Source organism: Gallus gallus, chromosome 9 (assembly GCF_016699485.2).
Source record: "Gallus gallus isolate bGalGal1 chromosome 9, bGalGal1.mat.broiler.GRCg7b, whole genome shotgun sequence".
NCBI classification, from domain to species: domain Eukaryota; kingdom Metazoa; phylum Chordata; class Aves; order Galliformes; family Phasianidae; genus Gallus; species Gallus gallus.
In genome coordinates this window covers 4,586,061-4,606,120 of record NC_052540.1, presented here as the reverse complement: position 1 = coordinate 4,606,120, position 20,060 = coordinate 4,586,061, and the positions used below count along the sequence as shown (strand labels likewise).

The 20,060-nt window shown below is 46.7% G+C and overlaps 2 protein-coding genes across 17 annotated transcripts in view; one reads left to right on the top strand and one right to left on the bottom strand.

Moving 5' to 3' along the window:
* HDLBP (high density lipoprotein binding protein) overlaps nt 1–3,370 on the top strand; it is a 35,362-nt gene extending 31,992 nt beyond the window's left edge. For 6 of the 7 annotated variants that reach the window (XM_015276822.3, XM_046898324.1, XM_015276820.4 and 3 more), the window contains exons 27-28: nt 96–224; nt 902–3,370. In XM_015276822.3, coding sequence (XP_015132308.1) covers nt 96–224; nt 902–988 — 216 coding nt within the window. In that variant the 3' untranslated portion in view covers nt 989–3,370. The remainder of the gene's footprint in view (nt 1–95; nt 225–901) is intronic. The other variant, NM_205096.3, reaches the window with a different exon arrangement.
* A 1,527-nt stretch (nt 3,371–4,897) lies between these two features.
* PPP1R7 (protein phosphatase 1 regulatory subunit 7) lies at nt 4,898–20,030 on the bottom strand. 10 transcript variants are annotated; one of them, XM_015276918.4, is made up of 11 exons: nt 19,802–20,030; nt 18,832–18,909; nt 18,545–18,664; nt 14,911–14,966; nt 13,885–13,950; nt 13,190–13,320; nt 12,189–12,351; nt 8,612–8,728; nt 7,720–7,824; nt 6,733–6,819; nt 4,898–5,275 (listed from the first exon to the last, which is right to left on the bottom strand). In XM_015276918.4, exons 2-11 carry the CDS (start codon nt 18,872–18,874, stop codon nt 5,099–5,101), a joined length of 1,065 nt encoding a protein of 354 aa, XP_015132404.1. In that variant the 5' UTR covers nt 18,875–18,909; nt 19,802–20,030; the 3' UTR covers nt 4,898–5,098. The 10 variants fall into 10 exon arrangements, 9 of the variants coding, with proteins under 9 accessions (XP_015132404.1, XP_015132406.1, XP_040561481.1 ...); XM_015276920.4 differs by having other exon boundaries at nt 18,560–18,664; XM_040705547.2 differs by having other exon boundaries at nt 19,990–20,030.
* Between the last annotated feature and the right edge of the window lie 30 nt (nt 20,031–20,060).

The window sequence follows — 20,060 nt, the reverse complement described above, 5'->3', positions numbered from 1 at the left end:
GTTGCAGCAAGATGTGGGATAGTTTTTGGGTGAGGATTACACCAGTCTGAAGAACAGTTAAGATCCATCCTCCTAACTGAGCCCTTTCACTATAGCTTGCAGATGTGGTGGACAATGAGGCAATGCAAGTCTATATGAAGCCCTCTTCCCATGAAGAGTCCAAGGCCCCATCCAAGGGCTTTGTGGTGAGAGATGCCCCCTGGGCCACTGTCAACAATGAAAAGGTGAGTGAGTGCTGCTTCTGCTGTAGGGGCACAGAGAGTGTGGATGACTGTTATCTGCCTCCCCATTTCAGCTGGGGAAACAGTGCTCTTCCTGCCTTTGTGCAGTGAGGGGCCGTCCTGCTCTTTTGTGGCCTACACAAGCCTCCAGCTTCCACAGCTCCCCTGTCTCCTTCCAAATGTCTTGCCTGTACTGAGTGTCCCACTGTCAGATATAGCAGAACTGTTGGGGGATGGAGAACCCGTGTCTGAAAGCGTTCCATTAGGTCATGTTGTTTTTAGAGGTTGACGTGGGGCCCTGGCACCTCTGACCTGTGCTGCAGCACAGAACTATCTCAGTGTTTGCAGCTGTGCTCTCACTGGGAGCAATGTGTTAGGACACATGGTTGCTCTGTCCTCAGCTGCCCCAGCACTGCTGCAGGACTGTCCTGACCCTGCTCCAGTGACCAAGTTACTGAGGTTGGGCTCTTGGAGCCCCTGATCCACCTGCTGTTTCCTTGTCTGCACCCTCCACAGTGCCATCTCTAGAGGCTCAGCTGTCTGTCCTGGGCACCCAGAGGACATCTTGGTCGTGCTCAGCCCTCACCCACAAGACACCAGAAAAGCTGCTTAGCTCAGGGGCACTGTACAGGTTTGCAGCAGGGCAGGAGCTTAACTTGTTCCCTTTTTGTTTGCTCTAGGCCCCTGATATGAGCAGTTCTGAAGACTTCCCCAGCTTTGGGGCTCAAGTTGCCCCCAAGACTCTTCCCTGGGGACCCAAACGATAATGACCTGGAAGCAGAACCATCTCCTCCAGCCCGCTGACCTGACACTAACCTGCCACAAATACTTCCTGTCTGAAATCTGACCCAGCGGCTGGAGCACAAGTCAATTGCCCCATGAGGTCTCCTAATGGTGTCTGGAGTGCTAGACCCCATCCTGCTCCCCTCAGCTATCACCACAGCTAGGACCCATTCTCATCTCTTGATGGATCTTTCCTTCTTTGGAACCAGACTTCCACTCAGATTCAAACACTAAATGTGTGTATTTTTGTTAGAAACTTCATAATTGACTTAAAGTGGCTAAGATTTGCAGCTTCCCAAATGCTAGCAGAAAAATCAGCTCTCTTGAGCATGTCTTACTAGGCATTCTCGCCTTCATTAGGAGACCTCCTTTACTGTGGCTAGGAATCTACTTCCTGTCTCATGACCTCAGGAAATAAATTTCCTTGACTTTCTAAAGCCAAAACGTTTGCCCTCTTTCCTTTGTGTTTATCCCAGGCCTTACCTTACCTTTGTAGAGTGCAATCAACTTTTTTTTTTTTCCTTTGAACTGCCAAAAATTCATTTAATGCTGATAGCTGACTGTGGGGAGAGCTTAAAATAATCTAAACGGTCAGAAACTTAATTTTTAAAGGAACAAAACCTTCAGTAGGCTGTAGAGGCAGCAGAGATGGAAGGGACCAGAACAATGTATGGCTGCCCTGGTCAGGTAAGAGTGCGTTGCAGCGCACCTCTGCACCACACCAAGCACAGCCCCAGCCTGCACGCTCCATGAGTCTTCCAGCGCGCGATGACAGACCCTGCTCCTAGTTCCCAGCACTTCCTTATTCACCCTTCCCAAAAGCCACGTGGGCAGTCAGGCAAGCCAGCACGTGACAGTGTTACTGGATGGGACAGATTCTGGTTTGGCTGAGGTTGCTGTGATGGCGCGGCCCAGGAGAAGCTGGTGGGAAGCAGAGCCTTGAGGAGCTGTAGTCCCCTGCGAGCACTGCAGCATCTAGGTGTGAGCAGCAGGGACACCATTTACTATTGCCTTCTTTCTACCTCAAAAGTCAGTATGATGGTGGCCTCTCAGCGTAGGTGGGCGAGCAGCTGCTTCAGCTCTCACCCCGGCACCCAGAGCAGACCCCTGGAGGAAAACTAAGAGGAGCATTTTAAGCAGCTGCATGAGCTCCTCTGGAGGGAAGCAGAGTGCTCACAGGCATATGCAGGCTGCGGGACCATAGGATTTCCCTGAGCTAGAACCAGGCTTGGCCTCAGGACCTTAGTCCCAGCCTCACAGCAGCCACTGCCTGCAGAGATGGGGAGCCAGGCTTCTGCTCTGGTGGAAGAGGAGAACTGAAAGCGATGGGGCCGACAGTGTGGTGCGTCGAGCCCTCCCTGAGGCCTCCATTGTATGGGCTGGAGAGGGTGATCCATGCTCTATCTGCTGGGCTGCTTGTGCCTAGGCCCTGTCCTGGCTTGCTCTAAGAGGCCGTGTCTGAGCTCCTCCAGCCAGTAAGAGGAAAACCACATCTATGTAGAGGGAGGCAGGGGTTGTGGGGCCCTGTGTCCCCTCCTTCCCCTGCCTCAGTCCTACAGAAGTTTGTAGTCTGAGCCATTCCTCTATCCCAGCTGCTTCAGCTCTCGGACAAGCAGGAGTCCCTAGCCTCCCTTCTCTAGTGCTGCTTACAGGGCAAAGGCCTGAATTCTGGCAGGCTGGGCCCAACATGCTTGCCTTTTCCAGCACTCCGCTCTGTCGGACAGGCCTGACATGCCAATGCTTCTCCTTCCCATGACAGCTCTCCTTGGAAGAGGCTGCTATGCTGAAGTTGCACCAAAACCTCCTAGTGCTCTCTGTAAGTTTGAGAAATGACTGAAGCAGGCCACGTCCCTTTGCAGGGCACCTACCTGCCCCTGAAGGACAGGGTGGCTTTGCATCCACCCAGGAGATGGCTAACAGGGTGGGTCAGGCAGAACTAGGGTAACACCCTCCCACACGTGTCTGTCAGAAAATGGTTATTACCCCAGTAGCTTAGGTCTGTCCTGTGTCACCAAGCCTATCACCCCCTCCTCCTCTTTATACCCCCTACCCTCACCAGTTGCACAGTTAGGCTTGAGTTACAGTTGGGGCACTGCCGCCTGGGCTTGCCCCACAGCCCAACCCTCCACTCTAAAGAAGGTCATGAAGTGATTGTACCTAGTACTGTCCCCCACCACCCTCCTTCCGCAGCAGACTGTGGCATGTGTCCATTTCCTCTCTGACGTCTTCCATATTGTATGTTTCCATAGCAATGATCCCTTGGCCTTAACTTTGGAATTTGGAGACTATATGCAAACATGTAAAAAGGCTCATGAGTATGGATGACACTGGAATTTTATAAATTCTAAAATAAAACCTGAAACAGCTCAGAGTGTCACGAATGTTATTTCTACTGGTGGGTTGAGATCCAGAGCAGCCCCTGCTTGGCTGGGCTCAGCCTGCTGTGAGGAGGTCCAGCTTGCCTGGGCTGAGCCAGGACCAGTGCAGTGAGTGCTGCCTCTAGGGGAGCTGAGACCAAAGCCTAACAGTGTTTCACCCTGACCTCTGTCAACTTGGAAACGTTGGGCACCAGGCAGATGACCACATGCCTGATAAAACCACGTGCTGGCAGCAAGGGGGTACACGGGGTTGGCACATCCCCACCCAGAACCCCTGCCCCATCCCTCCTGGTGAGGCCCAGTGGCCATTACCTGACACATGATGAGGAAGCCCAAGCGTACAGCCAGCAGGTACCAGTAGGTCAAAGTCAGGTTGCCGTCCCTGTCTCTGAATGCCCTGTACCTGTGGGAACCACATGCAGCTGTCACTGCACCTGCCCGCTCCATGGCTGGCATTGTCACTGTGTGTCACCATGGGATGTTAGCACAGCAGCAGGTAAGCCCAGTCCTGGGGTGCTCAGTGTTGACATTTCCTCCTCTGGCTCCCCAGCTGGAGAGCTTTTGCAGTCCAAAGCACACAGGTGCACTAAACCGAGGTGGGAGGGGTAGGGGATCACAGGGACCTGCTGCTGGCCCCGTGCTGCCTGTCCAGCCCCAGCCCACAGGCACGTGCTGGGCAAACCCTGGACTAAGAAGGGCCCTGTGGTAGCTCAGGGTAGCAGGTGGGCAACCTGGACCCAGCTGAACTGAAATGTGTGCTGAGAAGGTGGCACTGACTGCGAAAAGCAAACAAGGAGCCCAAGCAAACAGCCCGCTGAGGCAGAAGGGCCCCACCTGCAAGCAGCATTACTGTCCTGGACAAAGTCCCACAGTGCATAGGCTGAGGTGAAGGCACACAGGCTGCTGTTGCGGACATACCCGTTGTATACACAGGGCAGGAAATTGGAGGTGAAGGCAATGAGGGAGGCCTGGGGCTAGACCCTTCTCCTCCCTGGGTGGAATACACAGCCCGTTATCTTACCTCTTTTAACTCCTTCTCCACTCCCCAGCTTGGTCTACAGCTCAGGCTTTAACATGGATGCCATACTAGCAGTGCCTCCGTTGGTAGCTCCATCCAGGTACACACATCCTCACACAGCTTCTGCAACTCAAGCTATCTCTTCTCAGTCAACTATAGCAAACCTGTAACCGTGCCTCAAAAAAAACAAAAAAATTGCTATGAAAGGCTTCCAGCCCTCCTCTCCCCTCCAGTTTTACTAACAGATATTTAGCAAAAACTCAACTCTGATCACCTGGAGGAGCATTTTTACCCGATTGTCCTCCATGTCAACACCGTCACCGCCCTCCCACATTTTGACAGACCACCTTTAAGTCTGGATCAGGGACAGTGATGTTTGCAAGGATATCACAAACCTGAAGGTGTGTCACCAAGTGGCTCCAAGCAGAAATGCTCCAGTCTGTTGCAAACACTTGCTGCCAAACCTCCCAGGCAAATAAGATACAAGCACGAGGAAGTCTCTTATGTTAAGATTTAATAATAACAACATTTCAAAAACAATGAGTGCATTGTACACAAGATCTGGTAGTCAGTGCTTTTTGTTGACTATTTGCTCTGAGAGTGTCAGTGTACTGAAGACCTGGGGAGTGGTAAGTGGATAAAAAACCCAGCTGGGACATTTCTCCAAGGAGGGCAGGAGAGAGAGGGCAGCAGGAGGTTCAGAACCGAACAAACGTGGCATCGATCTGCCGGACAGACGGGAGGGCCAGCATGATTTTGCGCCGGTACTGGGGATCCTTCTGCAAAGGGTTTCGCTCCAGGTACACAGTCTCCAAGTTCTTGGCTCCTTTCAACTCATCCAGGTCACTCCAGCTCTCAACGAGATTATCATTCATCTGCGGAGCACACACACATGCACACACACGTCAATACTTCCAGTCTCAGGAACCACACCAATGCTGCTCAAGAGGAGCATCACCCAGCAGCTGTAACTGTACAAACTCCATGCATCAGTAGGAAGTCCCTGTCTGTGTGGCCCTTCTTCCCAAGAGATAAGAATAAATAAAAAGCAATGAATTGGCTCTGGCCTCCCTCAGCAACTGTTCTTTAACAGTGCTGAAGTGGGGGGGGGGGGGGGGGGGGCGGGGAGAAAAGCCATAAGAGCATTTTCCATTTGCAGGTAGGGAAAGAAGCTGGACAAAGCCAGGAGATCCTGGCCAATGCTCTGTCTGGCAGAGGACTCTTAAAGCACTGTGTTTTTGCAAGGGAAGCCCGGTGAGGTTGGGATCTTGCCTTTGCTTCCTGTAAAAGGAACGGAAAGAGCTGTGCAATGCCTTCCATAAGCAGAGCAACCACAAACAGGAGCACTGGAGGAAACTGCAAAGGATGCCAAGAGGTCTCACACTGCCCATACCATACTGTCTCATTTCTAACATGACATCTTTTGAACAGGCTTCTCAGCTCCTGTTACTTAAAAGAGTTCCTTACGGAATAAATACCACCAGGAACACCACTGGCAGTTGGCTAAGTTACTCTCCAAGGTAAGAAAGATGGTCTGTGTAGCCTGGAGAGTAGAGTCTGCAGCTTGATTCCATTTGCAACCACTTTCCCATCCTTTCTCTCAGCCTCTGCTCAGAAGTTTATATAATTGAACTCCAAACAACAGGCATTAAGCAGCATAACACTCAGCTCTAACATGGGAAAGGAGCTAGAGCACCTGTTAATTCATGAATACCTGCTGCTTTTCCCTAAAACATGAACAGATTTGTATGCAGGTCCCCAAAGTGGCAGAGTATTGATATATCAGGTAGAAAAAGTCTCTGCATATATCCTTAGCAGACTTATGAATGGTAAAGGACCTGCTAACCCAGGGTGTCACAAGGGGAACAGGAACAACCCTAAATAATTATCTGCCTCCTAGGAGTGGAAGAAAACCAGAGGCAGTTCCATTTGTTTCATATTTGTAACATGACCATATCAAGTCTGTTCTAAACAGAGGCTGTTCCAGTGCAGTGGTGACACAGTATCAGCTTCTCTCATTACACAGTCATGCTGACTTAAAGAAAGATGAGATTTGCAAAAATAGGACACAGTAAGGCTGTTTCATAACCACCACAAGCGTGAAGGCAGGGCCTATATCCTACAGAGACAGGCTTGTTACCACTAACCAAAGCCCTGCCAAAATCTTGGGAGGCTCAAGTCCTTCCTGAGGGGAAACCATCACACTCTACCCTCCTAAGATGGTTCACCAAGATGAGAAGCATTCTGAGAGCTGCCCTAAGGACAGCTGTCCAAGACAGACATTCACCACTCCTCCCCATCAGAGGCCTTTTTCACTGTGTGCAGCACTTACCCAGAACTCCTGCAGCTCTGTTAGGTGACTGATATTTTCGATCTTCTTGATTCTATTGGATGCAATGTCTAGCATTGTGAGTTTGTTCTAGACAAGCAAACAAAAACATTACACTAGATTTCCTTTGATCTTCTGTCTCTCAGGCCCAGAGATAAAAGTCATGAGAAGCAATGACACATTATCACCAGCTGTCCTACAGTGAGAACCCCTGTCTACATTTAGCAAGAAAGACTGCTTTTAATGAAGCTGGGTTACTAACCTCCCAGAAGCCATGCAGTAAAAATGAAAGCAATTACTTGCTGGCTGGCAACTGTCAGTTGAAGGCTCCTAGAAAGTAAGTTTTCTCTCTCCATAGTACATTAAGAATAGGAATCCATTAACGTTTGGATCAGAAGCAGCCTCCTGGGCAGAGCTGAACACTTCTTGCAGCATAAAGTTCAAAAGCTTTAGAGAAAGTTTTCTGCCATGCACACAACCAAGTTCCCGACTTCTCTGCTCTCCTACAATGCATCTGCTGTTGCGTGTGAATCAAAATGCTACAGGCTTCTGTGAAATCAATCCTATCTAGAATTAGTGACAGGAAGGCAAGCCACATGCCATGGCTTGTCCCTCTCACTCCCATCTCCACTTGTCCTACCCATAAAGACTCACAGTTACCTACAAACTGCTGGCTGGAAGGCTACATCAGAGCCAGCCAGCAGTAGCCAGCAGTCATTTCACTACTGAAGATCTGCCAGGCTGCTGCATGAGCCACATGCCCCAAATGCTCCCCTCCACAATCAAGAAAGCAACTTACTCCAGATAGAGAGGGGCTTTGTGCTTGTAAGGGATTTCAATGTAACTAATACTTGGATTTTTGTGGTCTTTTCAAGATACTCAGAACCCTTCATGTAACTGAAGCAGCTGAGGAACAAAAGCTTCAGGAAAAGCCCAGCCCCCCTGGCAGGATGCTGAGGGCAGCAGTTCTGACACACTTATACTGCTCACATTGTTCTCCAGTCCCTCGATGACTTCAATGCCATTGTTGCTGAGGTACAACTCACGCAAGTTCACTAAGCTCTGCAGCCCCTCAATCTTGGTCAGACGGTTACTCTGAAAGCATAACAACAGTTTAAGATCAGTCGGAACAACCCAAAATCCAAGCAAGTCACGGGAGATAAAAGCATGGGAAGGGGAAAATAGCCTGTCTGGGTCAACATCAACGCCATGTGCTCAGTTTTAAAGGCCTGTACCACCTTACCTAAGGAAGTTCCAGAGGAGGCAAAGCCCCCAAGTTCAGGAGAGTCAGACCCTGACCCCCCCATCAGAAGCTGCAATTTCCTACTTGGTCTCTTCAGAAACATGACAATGTGTTAATAGCATTCATTCTGTAGGTCTTTTTAAACAGAATAACCCTAAGTGAAGTTACAGGATTTCAGTTCTGATACATATAGTTCTGTACATCCTATTGATCAAGATGCCTACATGTAGTGTAACATGCAGAAAGCACGACTTCCTCAGGAACTGTTTGCCTAGCTTGTGCTAGACTGCACGAACTTTGTCAGATGGTACTTATTCTACCCTATTAAAAAGCTGGAAGCTTCCAGTAGCTCATTAAGGACAGGTTTCATTTAGGACAGGCTTGTCATTCACTTTTCTTCCCTGTTCAGGCAGAAGGCAGTGACACTGAGCTCACTGCCAATAAAAGGACTTCCCTGGCATAACTCATTTGATGTTACTGCAAAAATGACAAGGAGTATTTCAGGAAGGAAGTTGGGATTCACATTCATTTCACTCTTCTAATACAGCAGTTTGACCCAAACACCGAAGAGCTCATTGTAAAGGTGGTTCACATCACCAAGGGTGTTTCAAACACAACGGGACAGAGCAGGATCAATACCTGTATACTGAGCACGGTCAGGTTTGTCAGTGCATCCAAGTTCTGGAGCTTGGTGATTTTATTCTTTCCCAGGAACAGACTGTCAAGATTAGTCAGGGTGTCGATGTTTTCAATAGCCTGCAAGAAGACCAAAGCCGACAGTGTTGCTGTGATGCAGAACTCCAACCTGTGGATACACTTAGCACTGTATAGCCTTGACCTGTGCAGCAGTTCCCTTCCTGTGAAAAACAAGCCTGCCAATTCCACAACACAAAGCATGTGGGCTAGGCCTCCCTCAGGACCCAAGAGCAAAGTGCAGGGCTTTGTGCAGTGACAGCAAACCTCAGCCTGTGAGGGCTGGCCCACAGCATTGCTAGCTGCTGGCTTCAGCAGGGGTCACATCACTTTCTCCTGGCTGTAGCCCCACTGTACAGGCAGGATCAGAGAATGGACAGGCTCTGTAACGCTGAAAAGGACACTCCCTGGGCCGCAAGGCGTACACCCAGGGCAGCAGATTGTGAATTTCATTTGTGAATCCAGAGCAACTGTCACTGGTGAATGGAAAGAGAAGCTGGGAGGAGTAAAAATAATTCCTAAATTCAGTTCTAGCCATCAGTGATGAAAGCAGTCAGAGGCAAGCTGCCCAGCTCCTCTGCTCATTGGTTTCTCTGCCGTAAGCAAGGTTAACTGCCTCCTGGGTGTATCTAGATGCCATAAGCTGCTGGCACATTTAACTACTGTATATTCACACTACTGACAGAACATACCAATTTAAGCAACGTACACGTTAAATATACACACTACTGACAGAGCATATACACTGCATCAATTTAAATGCTGAGTTCAGCTTTTAGTGGAAGAGAAGATCTCTGTGAGGCACCAAAAAGAACCATATTCTTTATTTACAAAAAATAAAAAATGGGGGCACCAGAAAGCATCAACAGCAGATTAAAAAAAGACAGGGCAAGAAAAGGGGTAAAATATGGGTTTAGAGAGGGCTCCTGTAAACAGGAGGAAATAAAAAAAATAAAATCCTTCTTTCTTTGCAATGGAAAAGCTACAAAAAATACAAAATAGAAGTAGGTACTGCTAAAAAAGGAACTTTAAAAACAGATTTCAGCTCACAGAAAAGCAGCATATGGATATAGGTACATAGCTGTGCATCCGTGCTTGAGTACCTTGTGACATGCCAGCTTTCTGAACCCTTCCTGCCAGGCAGGGTCAGAGCCCAGCAGTGCTGGTGAGACAGGACACCACGTCCCAGCACCACTCAAACTTTGTGTGCACTTGTGGGCATGGGAAGGCAGAGGAGGACGGGCGCGTGCACACAGTGTATTATAGGTATGCTCCGGAAAGGCAAGAAGCTTTTCAATTTCTATCCCCAAACTGCCAACAGATTCAACATAAGCTGTTTATCTGCTCGTATTTGGACTCACCCTCCTTCTAAGCCTGTGGACTTACCCCTCTTTTGGCCTTGCAAGAAAATAATAGATTTGTTTCTCAATGGTAGCTCCCCCAGCCCTGAGGAGGAAATACTTGTGACTCTGAGGGTACTGAGAAGAAATAATCAGAAAGAAAAAAAAAAAAAGCTACTTAAAGCTATAAAAAAAGCCACATTTAAGTATGAAACAGGCATGAGGAAAAAAAGCTAGGGAACAAATAAAGTGCTTGCCTTGTAGTTGCCTCAGTCCAACTTTGGAAAGAAAAGCATGAAAATGGATCAGCTCAGGCATGGAATTGTTTCCCCACCATTCATATAAAAGGACAGAACTACAAGTGTTTCCTAAGTCATGATGGACCCCAGGTTAAGTGCACACCAAGAAGTTAAGTTTTGCAGCAAATGAACTAACACAGCATTACTGCAGAAGCTTTAATGCTCAGGGGATGAAGCAGGCATCTCAGACCCACAGACACTGCCTGACCTGCCTGCTCATAGCTTCTTCCCCTCCAGAATTACAGATACACCCACCTATGAAGCACAAAGCCAGGCAACCCTGCCAGCAGGAAACTATCAGAAGAGTTCTAGTTTCCCCAAGTACGATGCATTTTTTCATGCCCACCCTAGACACAGGTTTCTCACTCCAGTAAAGCAATTAGCAGCACAGAGCATTACTTTTCAAAGAAGCCAGAAAAGAATTAACAGATAAACAGAAAAGATGCTAAAAATAAGAAAATTTAGCTTGTTATCCATACAGTGATATCATAGTTTTGTTTTGTTTTTCACCATGCACAGCCTAAGCACTGCAAAAAATGCACATAAAATAGTTCAAGCTGGTCATTCAAAACATATTCCCCAGGTTGACAACACTGGTGGCAATACACCACCCAAGTATCAGTACAGAGACCCAGTTGGTTTGGTTTTTATTCTTGTTTGCACTAAGTAATGATGCTGAGAAATGGGATGAAATAGTTTTCTTTAACCCAGCTTTGGAAATGCAAGGATTGGTGTCCCTAAAGCCTATTATGCTTCCGAATACAAAAAGTGCACTTGTATAACTCACATTCCCCAGCCTATGTGAACCATAAGGCTCCTAACCACTCATCCGGCTGATGCTCTCCCACTCAGGATTTATTTCCCCTAAGTAACTTTCCAAAGTAACAATTCCTTCAGACAGAAGAGTCACTTCAGTTCAGCTTTTGGAGAAAAATGAGTTTTTCCAGTTCATAAAAGCAGCAAACATTTCTGCCTTCAAAGGCTGTTTCTAATTGTTTAAGTCTCCTTCTTTCCTAGAAAGCACACATGTACTTCCACAACACTTAAAGCATTTTCCTCATTTGTTCATTCAGCATAAGAAAGAGCATCTCAGCATCTGCAACTGGGCAATGTCATTTTAAACGATTTTCGGATTGGAATGCACTCACTTCTTACAGCTGTTTTATAAAGTGTATATGTAATTGAAAAAAGGTTGTAAAAATTAATAGTTCACTTTGCACGCAGTGAGTCTTTCGTGTTGCCTGTTTCAGCCATTCTCTTACGACCCGGGCAAAATGCAGAAGCCTGCCTTATGGACAGCAGGCATCACTCAGAACTGTCTCCCTTTACGTGCAATCAAAAATCAACAAAATTGGAAAGGTTGCTAACTGATAAATAAGAAAAAGCAGTCAGCAGTGGGCTATCAGGTTTCTGAGGCACTTCAGAGCAAGGCCTCAAGAAAACGTTTTTCTTGAGTGAGACAAAAGTAAAGATTTATCAAATACGCCTATGAACCTGAAACCACAATTAGAGTTCAACTAGTTTGATGAAGTAGAAGCAGACAGAGCATCAGCCACAAGGAAGGCAAGAGAAAACAATATCAGGTAGTTCTGATAGGCTTGGCTCTCTATTGAGAGAAAACTGCCATCTGCAGAAGGCGGCACACAGGGAATGCACTAAAGAGAAATTCCTCAGTTGTAGTTTAGAAGCCAGGCACTACACACATACATGATGGAAGGACCCAGCAGGTGCAGCAAACAAACAACTACACATTGAATGGCTAGAACAATTAAAACAGCAAAATCACAAGTTAAAGTCAACACACAGAACACTCTGAGAATGGGCTAATCCCAAAAGCCACAGAGCTCAAAACTCTCCAGCTAACATCTTGTACAGCAAGCCTACCCGAATTCGATTGGATCCCAACTCTAACATCTGTAACAGCTGCAAGTTGCTCAAATTCTCAATTTTGCTGATTTTGTTGTTGACGAGGAAGAGTTTTTTAAGTTGGGTAAGCTGATCTAGTCCTTCAATGTGTCGCAGAACATTAAACGAGATGTCCAGGACCCTGAGGTAAAACAAAACAAAGGGGTCTTCAGTCCAGGAGGCATGGAAGGTCCTGGCAGAGGCATTTGTAAGCTGATGGTGAGCCTCAATATCTGCAGAAATCAAGCATTTTGTGACTCTAGCTTCATGGCCTAACAAGTGGCAAGTTTTCAATCAGAAATAACGAATACAGCTTTCAAAATACTTTCATAGCATGCCATGGAGAAAACAAAGGTAAGTCATGTGCAAAAAACACACTGTTTTGCCCAGCTGTGGAACTGCCACTGTGGGAGGAAGCTAACTTTCAGCACTGTACAGTCCATAGGAAACATACATCGCCACCCTACAAGCTCTGTCTCTATGGGACAAGGTCTCCCTTAAACACGAAGCAGTTAACACTGCTGTAAGCACATTACTCCTCCTCAGTCCCAGAGAAAATGGTGGTGATCCACCTCCAGACTGCTGAAGGACTAGTGTCAGAAACTGGGAATAGCACTTGGTCCCCCAAAGACTCACATCTCTAGTCATTTTCTGCAGGAGTACAAATATTATATGAAGCTCTCCCTGTCAATACTCAGGGATGCCTGAGCGCTTCTGCACCTCCATGGAAGCTGCAACCACCTACTGTTCTTGCCGCCTTACACAGATGATGTTTCATTTCCACTGTCCCAGGTGAGCTCCAGGATAATAAAACTAGTTTAGTGCACAGTTAAATATCAATGGACACCAGATACTGTCCTTCACAGACGAGAGAATCGTGAGAAAGCTCTCAGTGATAAAGACTGGAATAATTACAGCACGGTAACACAGCGAGTGACAATCCACCCACATCCCAAACCTGATGATTCCCCATGACTCACTCAAGATCCACAAGAGCCTCCAAGTTCTCGATCTTCCGAATCTGATTGTCGTAGAGATCCAGCTCCCGCAAGGTCTGCAATTGCTCCAGGTTCTCAATGCGCTTCACCAAGTTCTGACGCAGACACAGAGTCTGGCAGGAAAACAGATATGAACAGCAGCACGTCATGCCTTCTGGCATACAGACAGAAAGTGGGTTTTGTTCTTTAAAATACAACGTTTTCCAGTCTTCTGCCATCACTACAGGAAAAAAAGCTTTTACCACGAATGCAGCCACCAAAACAGCGCCCCACAGAGGCCATGTAATCACCATCCTTGGAAACACTCAAGAGTTTCACCAGTCAAGGCCTTAAGCCACATGCTCCAAGTGGACCTGCTTTGAGCAGGAGTTTACTAGAAGCCTCCAGAAGTCCTCTCAGGTACTGGGGAGACCTCACTGTGGCCTTACAGTACTTGAAGAGAGCTTACAAGCAGGAGAGGGACCAACTTTACATATGGTCTAATGGTGATAAGACAAGCAGAAATGCCTTTAAACTACAGGAGGAAAAATTTAGGTTTGGATGGACCTTCTTCAGACAAACATAAGGTGAAATTGCTAGGATGGCAGCCAAAAAGACTCCCGTGTTTGTTCTCTAGTAGGTCAGACATGCACAATCTCCAGCTCCAAATGATATTCTCTATTCCTTTGAGCTGTTACCTTCACTTTCTTGAGCACCTCAAACCCTTCAATCTTTCCAATTCGGAAATGATTCAGGTCAACATCCTGAGAGAGAAACAGAGGTGAGAGAAATTCAGCAAGTGCTTCAAAATACTTTTCAAAGATGAACCTAGTTATTTTCTTCTAAGGAAAATGACAGACTTACAAAAAGCACAGCTCATTAAAACTCTAAAGAGCTTGTAAAAATTTAGTTTGGCAGATGATTTTACCAGCAGTGGTGAAGTACACGGCCTAAGTTCATTAACTGCAAAGGCAATACCTCTGAGAGGGCAAAAGCCTTCTCCTCAATGTAAGCTTGGTTTCACCAACAGGGGACTATTTGTTTTAATAAATCCGTAGTTTTACTGAGAAAGAGTTGTGTGGCTTGAACAAAGTACTGCACAAAATTCTCTTACCCACTTACTGCTTAACTGGAACACACTTTCTTTGCTTCTATGTTTATTCTTGTATGGGAACTGTTGAATCAAGGCCCGAACCTCTGATTGACCACCTGAGGCAAGCACTGAGTCAGCCGTGGGAGCACAGGTGAAGGCAATTCACCTGTGTGACTGGAAGGGGTGGAGCCAAGCTCACCTCTCCTAGACCCCATTTAAGGGCTGACTGCCACTGAGGAAGGATGTCTCTCTGGAGTTCACTCCTTGTGGAGTTTCTCGCAAGCCTACAACACCAGTGAGCACTTTCATTTATCTATAATTATCTTTTCCAATGTGATAACCTTACTAAGCTTAACTTTTTTGTATACTTATTGATCATTCAATACTTCACAACATCTGTATGCTTATTGACCTTACAATTCTAAAACTCAAAATGACAAACAAAAGAGTTTGGATACTGATCAAGAGTAGAAAACCTCTATGTCTAGGCCTGAAGGCTCTGAATCAGTTTCAGAGAAGATAAGATAGCTAGGACCTTCAGTAGAATTAAATCTTTTCGCTAGGTTTCAATACTTGTTTTCCCTTTCATCCTGCTATGTAAAGCCTACAAGAACAAAATACCTTCCTTTACCTCAGCTTCTGGGTCCAGGCTAATTGTTTCCATGTCCACTGGTGTCTCTGCTTCTCCTGCAGCAGAAACAAATATGTTATAGACTTCTGCTATCTGATGGCTAAAGACATGATGACAATGGCTAACATCCAGAGAGACAAAGGGAACAAGCACTCTTCATAACAAGTTACGCACGAGATGTATAATTAGTATATTCTGCTGCATTAAAAATACACTCACTTTCATCATGACAGCAAGTAATGTAACAAAGCTTTCTTACCAACGCAATTCCATGCCTAGAAGCTAAGGAAAAAAGAGCAGCACCTTATCCAGCCTACCTACCTGGCTGATGTATAACACTGGCTTAAGATTGAACTTGGCAGGATTTCTTTTCTTTACACTTAGGGCCAGCATCCCTCTGAGGATGTACCCTCCAAAGAGTCTGTGCTCCTCAGATAACCTAACACACGGGTGCCAAGGAGGAACCTAAGTACACCTAAGCTGGCAGCTGATAGTGCCAAGAATGACCAAGCATCTCCACAACCCCACCATCTTGCCTTTATTTCACAAATACTGCCAGTATATGCCGTGCACACACTCACATGGATTTCACTTCTTTTGTTTGAATAAGCTCGGTACTATGCTAGAAAACACTGTTTATCACACTGCATACATTTGCTTGGGAAATGCTTTTGTAGTTCTGGAAGGTAGCCCAGCATTTGCTGTACTTCTATCACAGCACAAGAGGGAGTGAAGTTTACTGGATACATTCATGCTGAATAATTCACACCCGACTCCCATTTGCAGAAGATGGTGTGCTGTTTGCATCAATCTCCAAAGGAAGTCTAAAAAGACTTCGCAAAACAGATACAACACATGCAACCCCTTTCCCTTTTAAGCACATAAGCCCTGTGTGCAACCAAAAACTAGAAGCATCTTTAATTACAGTCAAGTTTCAAAGGCTTTGGATTAACTCTTGCATTATAGTATGCAAGCTCATTCAATTAACACAACAATGACATTTTATTTCCTGAGCATGGTCACAACATTCACGCAAATGTCAAAAAACCCCAATCCTTAATGAGTGCTTTTCCTACAAAAAGCTTGGCATCATCTGCAGTAAGGTAAGGATTAACAGTACAAATATTACAATTGTTAATCCTGCCAAACTGCAGGGTTTGATAGCTCCATACACTGTTATTTGCCTTGCTGTATTAGGCCACGGCTCTTGTCTGAGCATTCAAACAGGAAAGAGTCCTCACAGAACTGACTTATGGAAATTAAGATTTAAAGAGAGTCCTCTGTTCCTCATCTTTTAATGTTTTATATAGCATAAATTAGCAAGGAGCATAAATTACAGTCTGAGGATTGAAAATGAGCTGACAGTTTTGGTGATGTTGGATGATGGTGTAGAAATGCCACCAGAACTGACAAGCATAAGTGTGCCCGTCAGCATTTTAGCACCAGGCAGCAATTGAATTCCCATTTTTCTTCCAGATGAGGAGGGATGCACTTCAGCAGGGGAACGGATACACTTCTCAGCTGTTCCCACGACCACATCTCTTTAACCAATTTCTAAGGTGCAAAAATCTGCCACAGGGTGCTCCAAGACAAACAGCCCGGCAGAACTTGCGGCCAACAGGAACAGAGTCCCAGGTCGGAACAAGTTATTTGAGATGTCACATTAGGAAAAAAACCAAACTATTTCCCTTGGACTGAATCATACAAGCAGTAAGTTACAGTGCTCAGTGATGGAACCTGTCCTTTTGGGGCTTTAAAAGTGTCCAACGATAAAGCTGGTGCACTCAGTAGATACTTTGGTCAAAAATGTTCTATCTCTGCCAGCTGACAGGCTTCTCTGTCAAGTGGCACATTTCCTCACAGCACACACTGCAGCTCACATGCTCCTGCAGTACGTTAGACACTCAGTATTAAGTACTTTAGTCCACAATTTAGAATGCAGACAGTTTCTCAAGATGGGAAAAAAAGAAACACATTGCTTTGGCGCTGAAGTTACTTAAGAGAGGTTTGGTGTAACCCACGCCTGCAAGATCTGCAAGTGTAGGAAAAAAGGATGCCACTCAGGAAGCCCGAGTTGCGCAGCACAGAGCAGCAGTTACTGAGTTACATAAATCCATAGCACCACAACCATTTAATGTAGCAAGAATCCCAACTGCACTTTTTAACTGCACATGCATGGAAAGTATAATAAGTTATAAGATACATTATTAGATTTCACAGCAGCAGTTCTATTCCTGAGAGAATTAACTCAACAATAAATGTGAAATCTCAGCTGTCTGAGCTCTATTTGTGAGCTTCAGTGAAAAAGGTGGCAAAATATCCATGCTCCTTTCAGCTGAACACCTCAGTTTCCTTGCCAGCTCCTAACTCAAGTGCTCCAATACTATTCCTCTTCTTGGTTCCTACCCTAGAAATGGTTGCTTGTTTGTTTTTTTTTTTTACATTAAGTAGCATCCAATATAAATCAGACAATAAGTTGTTTTTCCTGCCCCCATCTGAAATAAAAGTATGCCATTCGAAGTCATTTCTCTCCTATTACAGCTCCCAAAGGGAAACAACATACAACACATAGCCTCAAACGCACAAATAAATTACATCAGCTGAATGAATGCTCAAAACATTATGTGCGTGCAAAGGAAAACCATCCCTGACTGATCTGTGTGCTTCAACTGATCGTGTACAGCTCAGGATTTACAGTTGGTGGGAGATGCTCTTATACTCTTAGACACCTCACCACACATTCTTCAACTTACAGGGTTTTTCGTTTGTTTGATAGCTGACAATGACTTAAAATTTGCTGCAGAAAGCGTTTTATTTCAGTTCCATTTCCAGGCCATTAATACCTATGAGGTATTAATACCTATTAATACCTATGAGGCAGGTCTATCAAAAGGACGTACTGCACCTTAAATTGTTAGCTATCATTAAAAGTCCAGATGATACTGCTGTATAAGTTCTTCAGGAATCGATTTGCGTTGACAAATTGCAAGCTACCATAAAACAAACAAATCCATTAAATAAGCACAGGCTTTAAAGCACCTGCTGAAATTTCTACCCAATGAGCTAACACAAACAGCAAAAACAGTAGGGAAATTTTGAAATCAAGGCAATTCAAACAGGTACAATTTTCATGTCTTAGAATTTTTAAGTAAAAAATAAAAATAAAAATCCCACAACAAAACAAACCACATCGACAGCTTTCTTCAGTCTACCTAGAAATAGCCCTCTTTGCCTTCCAAAGGGATCTGGCAATTTTTAAAGTTAGAAGCTATACACAGTAAAGAAGAGCTGGTTTTGTTCATTTTTAATAAACACTTCCAGCATCTTTCTATAGAAAACGAGAGCCCTTCCACAAAGAAGTGTGAATCAAGCTCTTTTTGAATGCTGACATTTCAAAGAGAAGCATGGATCCACACGCTGATAATTAAAAAAAGGGACAAGTATCTGCAATTCCATGAAAGAAGGCAGCTTTACAATAGCAAGGATTATACTATCACTGAAAAAAAGTTTTCTCTAGGGCAACTGTTATCTAACACCGAGACAAACGCCGTGTATCCACACGGAGAAATACAAAGGACTGACGCAGGTGGGTGGCTCACACCTCCCTAAAGCCATCGCCGAGGTGGGAAGGTACCTGGGGAGCTCTCACCATTCTGCTCATCTCTCAGGCTCTGCTGGCTGAGGTCTGTTACTAAGCGCACCGCTTGCTTCTTCCCTTCATCTTCCGACTCCTCCGATTCGATCCGCTTATCGACTGCAGGAGATAGAGAACAACAGAGTCAGGCTACTTCTAGCAGCAGGCTGAGGGCAAAAAGCAGCAAGCAGATATCACAACCAGGACTCACAAATACCACTATGCAGTTAGTAGAAATCCTAAATTAACTAAATGAAAGGTTTAGTCTTAAATAAAAGGCCTCTTACCCCTTGTTTCTACTTTGATTTTGGATGCACTTTTTCCTCCCATCACATCTTCCTAAAACCAACAATCTGGGAAGAAGACTGGAGGAAAAAGGAAATTTCTTAGATCAATGAAGTGCAATTCCAAAGATTACGGAAATGGAAGGAGATCTATGACACTTAAAGACCTTTCAGAAGAAATAAAACCAGTATCACGTATGAGGGTACCAATGACACGAGGCGAAGGCTTCGGGAAAATAAGAAGAGCCACAAAGGCACGGATGGCTGCAGCCCGAGCGGTCGCCTCAGAACGGCAGGCTAAGCACAGCCCGGCTCCCACCTGAGGAAACCACACTGGGGGATTTTCCTTACGTTCTCCTTATGTTTTACGTCACGGCCGCCTCCACAGCCCCGCTTCTGTCACCTCCCCCGCAAAGGCCGCGCCCCGCGCCCCTCAGGCCCCGCTCCCAGGATCACCACAGGGTTCGCCTCAGGCCGGACCCCCAGAGGCTGCCCGGCCAGGACGACCCCGAGCCCATCGCACTCTTCTGGGGGCTCCCGATCGACGGGCAGCACCCCGAGGTCGCGCCGTTCCACGCTCCGTGCCGACCCGACCCCGCCGGCCGCAGCGAGCTCTCACCCTCCATCATCTCCGTGCGCCCCTCTCCGCTCCCCGCCGCCATATTGCTTCTCCTCCCACCCCCCCCTTCCGGCAACCGCCTCAACGGCGGTCGCAACCAATCAGAGCTCAGAGCCGGCGGCCCGCCGAGAGCCAATCACTTCCGCGAGTGTGAGCCTGGCGGCGGGGGGGTAACGGTTGTTGCCGTCTCGCTCTGGTGCGCGTGCGCAACTGGCTGTGCCCCGCGGCATTCTGGGAGTTGTAGTGCGTCGCTGGCTGGAAGGAGACGTGTGGTGCTGTGTAAGCGTTGGGGCTGCTCCCTCGCAGGGGAGCCTCGGGCCTGACGGTCCGCCCACACGCTCCTCCGTGGCATACCTCAGCTTTACGGGTCTGGTATCCCGGCACCAACAGTTGCGCGGGCAGTGTTCGGGCCCTCGCACCCTTCCAGCCCTGGAAAGCGAGGATACGGGCAGGGCGACCAGGGCGCGGCTGTGGCGAGGAACGGGGAGGTGAGGGAGCCCGCGTTCCTGAACGCTGGTTCAGTTTGGGCCCATCCCGCTCACCATCCACGCCGGCCTGAGCGTTCCTAGCAACGGCCGCGGGCAGGGAAGCCAACGCCGCGTTCGAACGGCCC

Coding starts and splice junctions, on each gene's coding strand:
- PPP1R7 (XM_015276918.4), bottom strand. CDS start 18,874: ATGGGAGGAAAAAGTGCATCCAAAATCAAAGTAGAAACAAGGG. Junction 8,729..12,188: donor TGGGATCCAATCGAATTCGG/GTAGGCTTGCTG, acceptor GTCTTCTTGCAG/GCTATTGAAAACATCGACAC. Junction 7,825..8,611: donor TGACCGTGCTCAGTATACAG/GTATTGATCCTG, acceptor TTATGCTTTCAG/AGTAACCGTCTGACCAAGAT.